The following is a 9,825-nucleotide window of genomic DNA, read 5'->3' on the forward strand; positions in this document are numbered from 1 at the left end:
ACCTTTGCAATGCTCTGACTCTTTCCTCAGCTGGGAACCAGGGAGCCAAACTGATGTACTGTGCTGCACTGCAGCAAAAGAGCAGGACTGGGAGGGATAATAGACTGATTTTGTCTTAAGTGGAGGAGAACCACTCTGAATGAAAATCCATCGTTTTCAAGATTCTAATGTGCTGCAATAAATGATTGCACATTTCCAGAGGTTTCTATTACAGTTATTATCTCTAAAGCTGTTCTGCAAGTTATTTATTCTGTTTATAAACGTTTTATGGAAAAGCTGAAAATGCTGGACTACTAAGTGTCATCTTCAATTTTGTTAGGACGACTTCAAGCAAACAGCACCCCAGCATCATTGCCTCCAGTAACTCCCACCCCATTCCTTCAGCTTCCTGCTGCCCAAATATTAATTCAGCAGAGCTTTTACTGGCAATCAGAAATGCCTTTAGGACTGAATGCATTGTACATTTATGCAATTCTTAAAAACAAAGCAGCACAACCTCCCAATGAAACTGTCACTTCAGAGTGAACTAGAGAGCGATATTCAGTCTGATTCCATCCACAGCAGAGTAGCCAAAGGCATGTAAAAGAAGGTTTGTAACATATCAATAATGCTTTTTAAATATTGGCTTTAAATCTGTGCCTTTCTCTCTCTGATGTTTATGTGCAATGTTAGCTCAAGAATAGCCCTTATTATGAAATATTAGATAATTGTTGCACTCAAATCCTGGCCTGAAGGCCTCTTTCATTGCTTCCATTCAGGTGCTGGTTTTTATCCCCACTCAAGGAGTTCTTTGAATAACACAGGAGGCACACAGATACTAAAATGAACAGAAATACAATTCCATGTCTTTCAGAAATAGGGGATACAGACCAGGTGCTACATTCCTTCCCAACCTGTCAAAATTTCTAGCAATTGTTAGCTGTCAAAAAGACTATGTTGAAAAACTAAACTTCTACCATAGAGAGCATAGAAATGAGCACAAGATAACCAAGTATGTCATATGGATCTGATAAATAGAGGAACTAATTTACAGTCTTATTTTCTTAACAATCATAGGTGTGGGTTAAATGCTCTAAAGTGATCCTTTCAGAATGATTGTTTAAAACGGTAATTAAGCAATTCATATGCTATTCACAAAATCCATTGTCATGCAACGTATATGAAAATACTAGTTTCAAACTTCTAGTTTCTGCTTTTGTAGGAGCAGAGTGAAAGAGCTGTAACCCCTAGCTGATCCCAGGCTGGATTATGCAGAGGTATTCTTAGGAGAGGTATTGCTGTGTATATCCCCTTTGGACAGATCCTTAAGGTTCCAGCCCTTACTGGGAACTGTGTATGCAGACAGACAGACAGATTCACCTTTTCTGATCCTCCCCTGAGGATTCTGGAGGAAGGGAGCCAGCTGAAGGGTAGGAAATTTTGTAGCCACCTTGGTGTGACTCTCTACCTGATCTTAAAAGTGCTGCCAAAAAAACCCAAAAGTTACCAGCCCAGCCAAGGGAGGGTTGCAACAAGCCTGTATAACTCCTGTCTGAAACTGGATCATGTGTGTCTGCCTTCCACCAGGCACCCATCTGCTGAGCTCCTTGCACTCGTGTGCAGGTGTGCTTCTGTGAAGGGCAGATGTTTTCTAAGTAGGAATGACCAACTCCAACTTAGTCCTTGATCATCCTCTTCTGTCAAGACAAGATGCTGTACAACAGATCATGCTGCACTTAATTACAGAAATAACTTTTCAGTTCTTTTTAGTTTGGCTGCCATTGCAGAATCTAATGCATCCAAAATTCTGTTTGGGTCTCTATCTTGAGTCTCCCCAAGGAATTCAGAACAAGTGTGGGGTCACAGCTAGCTGCCTCACAGAGTGCCCCAGGTCCTGCTGAGCATCATCCTCCTTCTGCTTTTCTGACCACGGGCTTGATACTCTGCTCACTGCCACACACCTAGAGTGTGACTGCTCCAGCCCTTCTCAATTTCTTCCTTTACTTTTTCCTACCCCTCGACCAGCTGCAACATCAGCCCCACAGAATTCCCCAAACAGATGGCCATCAAGTTGGCATCAGATCGTACTGCTCATTTTGTCATGAATTTCCTGAGTTCTGACAGTGTGTCAGTGTCTGTGAGTTTCAAGTTTGGTCCTTCTTCTGTGCTCTTCACCACTCTCTGTATGAGGATGAGGAGCTCCTGGTCAGCAGCTGAGGACATGGTTTGGTGATGGGAAGGGAAAGCAACCCCCTCATCCTGCTGCCTTTATTGATCCAGAAATAGTCCTCTGATCTTCCCTGTTTCTTTGGTGGAAGAAATTCTCTTCATCCACTGTCCTTGACACCAATTCACACCTGGAGACAGGTGTGTGTGTGTGTGTAGCTCATGGGGCCACACTGCTTTGAAAGAGGTCCAGCTCTGACTTGCACAGTGTTGAAGAGGGGCTGTACGTGAAGTACAGTACCAAAAACGGGTAAGTGAGGTTTCTTTCCTATTTATCAGAAGGTTCAGCACAGGCACCACTTTTACTGAGCTTTTTTAATGAAAGTCTTTCTCTTATTTTTTTTAAAGCAAATGAAGAAACATCCTTGTCGGCAATGTGACAAATCTTTCAGTTCGTCCCACAGCTTATGTCGGCACAATCGTATCAAGCACAAAGGCATTAGGAAGGTTTATACGTGCTCGTAAGTTCTGGTTTAATTTATTTAGAAATGGAATACAAAAACCATTGTTAGTTGAACATCTTTCCTTAACTGTGGAAAAGCCAGTGTCCCATTCTTTCAGATGCCCAGGACAGGCCAAACCAATTACCTATCCTACCTGCAGAAACATGTCAGGCTCCTGAGAGTGCAGTGTGTAAAGGCTACAGTCTGAAATTTGGCTGAGCTGAGAGTTCACAGTTCCACTCTGGGGAAACTGGTTTTCAGGAGTATCTCAAATACAAACCCATTCTTCCAGTCTACAAAAGGCACTTGTTAAGCATGACACTTGAATGTGTGTGTCTGTGTGTGTGTATCTGCAGGCACTGCCCAGATTCCAGACGTACTTTTACCAAGAGGCTGATGCTGGAAAAACATATTCAGTTGATGCACGGCATTAAAGACCCTGATGTGAAAGAAATGACTGAATCTACCAACATGGAAGAAAGGGAAGTAAAAGAAGACACAAAGGTAATCACTTAGAAGACTCATTCAATCACTGAGAATTATTTTTTGGGGTATATATTCAGGATCTTTAAATAAATACAGGTACTTTGATGCCATAAATGACTCATCTTCTGTGAAGTAGAGCCCCAAATGGATAGTTTATCAGAGTTGTTTTAGAATTTGCCAAGGGAAAGGTTCTGACATTTGCAAGTCACAAATAGTTATGAAAAGAACTGCGTATTTATGCTTACATGGCACACCATTTCTGTCTCTTTGTTAGGTTCCTAGTCCAAAGCGTAAATTGGAAGAACCTGTAATAGAGTTCAGACCTCCACGAGGTGCAATCACTCAGCCATTAAAGAAGCTGAAGATAAATGTTTTTAAAGTTCACAAGTGTGCAGTTTGTGGCTTTACAACAGAAAATCTTCTCCAGTTTCATGAACATATTCCTCAGCATAAATCTGATGGCTCTTCGTACCAATGCAGGGAATGTGGACTCTGCTACACATCTCATGTGTCCCTTTCCAGACACCTCTTCATTGTACATAAGCTGAAGGAGCCTCAGCCAGTATCAAAGCAGAATGGGTCTGATGAAACAACCCCAGCCACGAGGACGACTCTTCCAACAGTGTGGCCTCAGACAGACGATGCAAAGTGTGCGCAAAGACTTTTGAAACTGAAGCGGCCTTAAACACTCACATGAGAACACATGGCATGGCCTTCATCAAGTCCAAAAGAATGAGTTCAGCTGACAAGTGATCAGATTGTTTGGGATGCAGAAATCTCACTCCACATTGGAATACTAATGACATTTTTGCTACAGAAAGTTCAAGGTATAATAGTATTAACAGTACTGTTCAGGCTGTTGCAATATATTCTGCATAAAAGTGTCCCCTTCACCTCATTGTCTATACCCTCAGAACCATTGAAGCAGTATTTGAGTTGAAAAATGTTTGTATATATTTAAACTAATAATTTTTATACTCTTTGGTTATGTGTTTGTATCAGTAACTAGTGGAAAATTTTTTTTTTTCTGGTTATTTTCTGTTCTTTTGTAGTAAGTTTCTTTAAAACAGAGTTCTGAATGCCAGGGCAGTTCCTTAGGTTCTCTTAAACTGTTTGGTTTTTGAATGCTTCTGAAAGAAAATTTAGCTAATGGAAGTTTAGCATCAAGAGGAGGTGCTAGGAGGGGAGAGGAGAGAGGAAGCAAGCTCAGGGGAGGGTCCAAGAACTTGGACCTCCAAATGTCTAAGGAAGCTTTTAAACTTTTTCTTACAAAATACATTATAAAAAAAGACAAAAGTACCACTGCACGTGTAAAATAAAGTGCTGGTTTTTAGGTGGCAACACCAGAACAGGTGCAGACCTCCTGGAGTGGTGAAGTACTTTTGAAGAGTATAAATGCACAACTCTGAGTATCATGAAGTGACATTTTTAGGTCACCAGGTGCTTGTGATCAAAGCTCAAATTGTTACAAATGGGCTGGGCTGCTCTGGATTTAAGAAATAAGATGTAATTAGAGGAATAGGTTTATAATGATGATGTTTTTTGTCATGTAATTTATTAAACATGCAGAAGTGAGTACGCAGCATTATGTATTTTCCTTGCTGGTTATTGCAAGGAAATAGTTGACCCTTGCTGCAGGGGTTGGGATTTGCCAGCTCCATCTGATCATGCCAAACGTTCTGGTGCTCAGTGTCACACACAGCCACAACTGGGAAGGAGCCAGCCCCAGCCAGGAGTGGGACTGGGGCCTGCAGCTTTAGCACGGGCCAGACATTGCAAACTCCTGTCCAGCACCACTAGTTTTGCTTGCACAAGTACAAAAAGGTACCATACTGTCCCTTTCAGATAGAGTTCTCTGTGAGAGTATATTTTTGGTTTGTTTTTGCATTTTATACCTTGTATGTAACCCTACAAAAAATTTTTGTACTTTTTTTTAAAACAAATTGTGTATATATAGATAGCTGCATGATAAACAGTAGTAATTGTTGGGTTCCTTAAAAGTCTTGCTGCTGTCAGATGTTACTATACACTATGTCCATTACGACTGTATTAAACACATTTCATATGTAAATAAATGTGGAGCATTTTGCCCCCAAAAATTGTGAGATTCTGTTATTTATCATTAAATTCTAATAGTTTTAAAATTTGAAGTGTTTAAAAAAATATGGGTCCTCTCAACCACCTCTGTAAAACTTAATCATTCTGGAAATTGTTTCTCAGATACATCAGTTCTGCCCTCTCCATCCTCATTCCTAGTTTGGCTCCTGGGTAGATGCTTGTTAGCCCATTTCTATTACTGGCATATCAAGTGCTTGTGAGGTACTTCATCCTACAGTGGGCAAGCACCACTGCCACCACTGCCCTTCCCGTTTAGTGGATACCTCTAAACACTTGTTTGTTGATGTGCACTGTCAACTGTACAACAAATGAGTTATCACTATGCAGAATGGTGTTTTGTATACAGTGAACAGATAATAAAAGTTCAATTTTCACAGCCATTACTATTACTTTTCTTTCTTTTCCCTTTTCACTGTCTTACACCTGCAAGTAACCTGATGGTGCAAATGGCATCACGGTGCCAGGGTGTCACACTGGCACTCGTGTCCCCAGAGGAGCTCCTGCACAGCCAGGGAGTGCAGCCCAGCTGCTTGGCACTGGGCTCTCTTCAGGTCTAACTGGCAGAACAGTTTAACTCTCCCGCCAGTAATCTCTTGAAAGGTTTAAGGGACACAGGGTCTTGAAGTGCCCCATAAGCTCCAGCCACATTTCTGTGACAGAGCCGACATACCTCCTTAACAGGAGGACAATGTCCTGAAAAGCAGGAGGTGAACAGAAGGTTGTAAAGCAACGTTAGATATGGTGAAAAGGCGCCAATATCAGTAGGCATGCCTAAAGGAATTATTTCCTGTTGTAAACTATAGAAAAAATGTTTAAACTTATTTTAGTCCAAGATCTGACATTTGAGTTGTTTGCTTTTAATTAACAATGTGACACTCACAGTCAGTGATGACATAAATACTCCTCTTTTTTACCCCTTTCCTGTGAGGACTGAGTAATGGATTAAACCTCACAAAACCTCTCTGAGAGTTAGGAAAGGGATCATGTAGACTCCACCATTTTGCAGCCACTCTTGTGGTTGTAAACAAAGGTGCTGAACAGTACAACCTCAAATTGCAACAGAAACTAAGGCTATATATCTCCTCCTGTTGTGTGCCTTCCCATTCCATCCCTTCTGCTCTCCAAGGAGGTGGGGAGCGCAATGAGACCTCTGCCCAAATATCCAGCTGCAAACTGCCCAACCAGGACTGCACCAACGTTCAGCTCCACCTGCCACCACAGCCACAATAAAACTGCTTTTTCACCTGCTAATACTGGTTAACAGCTCACCTCAGGGCATGTGGGCAGTGCCTGCCATGTGCATCTGCCTCCCTTGTCCCTGGGGTGCCTGGGCATGACACAGGGGTGCTGTGGCCTCCCTGCACGGTGCCCCCAGACACCTCCCTCGGGAGCTTTGAGCCCTGGCCTGCTTGGCTGGAGCTACAGCCAGAGCTAAACCTGGCCGCCCACAATCCCTGGGATTCTCTACACTTGTCTGGTGTTTGTATTTCTGAAGGGCATTTACAGATGCACAACTTGACCTGCCAAAGGCCCAAATGTTCTCAGTTCTTAACCTCTGTCTACCTGTGGGGAATTCAGTTTGGCAAGCCTATTTATTTTAAAAGGATTTTTAAAACTGCGACCTTTTCATTCTGTTAATATTACCTTTCTCAGTACACTTAGCGTACACACATAGCTGCCAGGCCAATAACTGCACACAGAAGAACCTATTTAAGTTTAAAACCTTTCTCAAATATTAGGGCAGTTCGGTAGTCAATTATTTGTATTTGAATTTCAGCTTATTACTCAAAGGTTATCTGCCTGGGCTCTGTGAAGGGTGAATAGGAGCAGTGGGGAATGGGCTGACAAGAGAAATGAATACAGAACTGATCACCCATGGAAGGCACAAGCGTTCCTGACCTACATCCCTGGGCTCTGTGTACAGAGCAGATTCTGCAGCCAGGAGTGGATCTGGACACAGGAGCATGGAAGAAGGAGCTACTTCCTGGCTCATCCCTGGCACTTCCTCACTTTGGGAAAAGAAATTTGATTTGCTCCTCAACAGTGGCCATAGAAAAACCTGGTTTTGATGTTATTTCTTTCCTAGTTGGCAAAAAAGAGCCTTCCTCACTGAGGACCAAATGGCCCATTTGAGGCGCTGCACTGGGAATGACCCAGATTCACCTGGAAAATTAACTGGAGGCACTACTGCTCTCTTCTCTGAGCCCCAGGATTCTATTTTGAAGGAAGAAATGGATTTGAAACAGTAATGTGACTATTAGCCTAATAAGCTGAGCACAGTACCCTTCTCAGCTATGTCCCCTTATATGATTTGGCGAAAGACTTTATGCAGTTCATTTCTTTTCTGTTCTCAAATTGTGCTAGTTTGTATTCAATGGCTCTAATGCGCTGGTGGGGATATGGACGCAGTGCATTACCAGCACTGCTCTCCCCGGGTCAGCCCAGCACTTGGCTAGCAGTGCCATACCTCTGCGGGCCAGACCAATATTGCAGGTCAAGCACAGCAATATTTCCTGATTTAGTGATTGTTTCTGATTTTTTTTTCCCCTGTTCCATGGGAGAAGGGGAAGAAAAAGAGAACATTAGTCGCTAAATTCAATTGAGTGTTCGAATAGCTGGATCCTTCCCTCCCCTTACCCTTCTTCCCGAGCAAAAGAAATTATTTTCACAAATAAACTATTCCCTGAAACAAATCCACTCAGCTGAAATCCAATTAGCTCTGCAGACACCGGCTCACAGAGCAGACTCAAAATGTTGACTCATACCCTTAGAAAGTGACACTGGGGTTGCAAACTGTGCCTGTGAGTGCTCCTTGCCAGCTCCCAAGGCACATGACAAGGCTTGGGAGAGGAGTGACACAAGACAAAAGCCACACATGCTACCAAGCAGTGGCTTCCAAAGTGGGAGTACGCATCCATGGGCATGCAGGAAGCAAATAGTCTTTCTACTGTTACAAAACTGCAATGAAACACAAATATTAAAAGTATCCAGAAGAGGGGAGAGTTCTGCACCCATAACCAGTGCCCTGGAAAACAAAGAGCTGTCATTCAATATTATATATACAGGTAGTACTAATGCCTGGCTGTGTGCAAAGGTCTGGCAAATCTGTCAGAATGTCAAGAGCTACATTTTCTGTGTACTAAAAAAGTAGCATGATTTTCTAGCTGCAGAGCTTCAGAAGATCTACTGTACAAATATTGAAGTCAAACATCTAGCACAGGGAAAGATTTCAAAATACATGTAACCTTTAATAATCGAAATCATGCAGATGGTAAAATAACAAAGCCACCAAGAAAGGTGTGGGTGATTCCCAGCATCTCTAGAAAAGGAAGAAAAGCAACTTCCTGGTATGTTTCTCTTGCCTCACCACAAACAATGGAGGAGTCCAAGTGTTTTCTGAGCTATCAAACACCAAGCACAACCAAACCAACAGGCAAAGGAACTGCAGTGTCAGAATTAAGTGTGGGTTTGTGCCTCAGACAAAAGAAAGTCCCCTCTATGTGAGAAAAAAACCATGAGCAGCTTCGATCCTCCCAGGTCCCAACACAAAGCTGCCTTCTCACTTTTCTAAATTCTCCATACACTGACTCTGCTTCTTCCCTCTGCTTGTTACAGAACTAGATTTTACCACCTCGATTTCCACTTTTAATCCTCTCCATCAGGAATGACTGCCAGGAATTGTTCCAACACTGCACTATGTCACTCATGTTCTCTCAGCTGCTGCCATCTCCCTTTGCAAGAACATTTTTCTGCCTGTTTTTGATGAATAAAGCACTACCCAAAAATAACACTCAGATTATTCTTCTATGACAGCTATTTGTCTTTGTTATGTGAGTGGCAGTATTGCAATTCTAGTCTAGAATGAAAATTCATCCATTTATATTCAGCCATTCCTTGTGTGACCAGGTAATAGAGAAGTCTCAAATATTTACTGTAAAGTGCAAATATATCATTAAATACAAAGTAAGGATTAAATCTAGTGTACTTAAGGAGGAATTTGGGTGTGATACACAGTCTTTTGGAACAAAAGCTGGTTCCTTGTGGGTTTTTTTTTTCATATTGATGCAGATATGGTACCCAGCATTAATATAATTAATTAATAGCTAAAATGGAATGTACAGCTATAACCACAAGAAATGACAGAGATTTCCTCCCAGTAGCAAAGCAAATTTAACAAAGAAGTTTTTGTCAAATTGTTTTGGATTGCTATGAGTTAGTGGTCTGAACCCTAGTGTAAATTAATGGTATGTTCAATGAGGTTTTTAGACACTGAGGTTTATTAGTCTCCCTTATGTTGATTGTACAGCCTGTATCAATTTTGTCCCAATCACCATTTTTAATCTCTGTTTTCTTGGGGTTCTCTTACAAAAATGAAGGCAAGCAGATTTGTACACAAAGGCAAAAAACTCTATTAAAAAAAAATCTGTCCAAATAGTATGGTATGAAAAACCTACTCAGGGAATTGCAGAAAACCTTTTGCTGGGCAAGAGTCAATACAACATTTCAGTGGGCAGATCCCACTTGTACAGAAGATATAACTTTGTTACACACCTTTTTTGTTAAACTCTTAATT

At 41.8% G+C, this 9,825-nt stretch overlaps 1 protein-coding gene across 1 annotated transcript in view; it reads left to right on the forward strand.

The window, feature by feature from the left end:
* Positions 1-5,632, forward strand: part of ZNF532 (zinc finger protein 532) — a 31,422-nt gene extending 25,790 nt beyond the window's left edge. The window contains 4 exon segments of the mRNA XM_005429977.3: positions 2,554-2,666; positions 3,005-3,152; positions 3,409-3,718; positions 3,721-5,632. Of these exon segments, the coding sequence (XP_005430034.1) occupies positions 2,554-2,666; positions 3,005-3,152; positions 3,409-3,718; positions 3,721-3,887 (738 nt within the window). The 3' untranslated portion in view covers positions 3,888-5,632.
* Positions 5,633-9,825: the final 4,193 nt, after the last annotated feature.

The sequence above is a fragment of the Geospiza fortis genome, unplaced genomic scaffold, assembly GCF_000277835.1.
Source record: "Geospiza fortis unplaced genomic scaffold, GeoFor_1.0 scaffold143, whole genome shotgun sequence".
In the NCBI taxonomy this organism is placed as follows: domain Eukaryota; kingdom Metazoa; phylum Chordata; class Aves; order Passeriformes; family Thraupidae; genus Geospiza; species Geospiza fortis.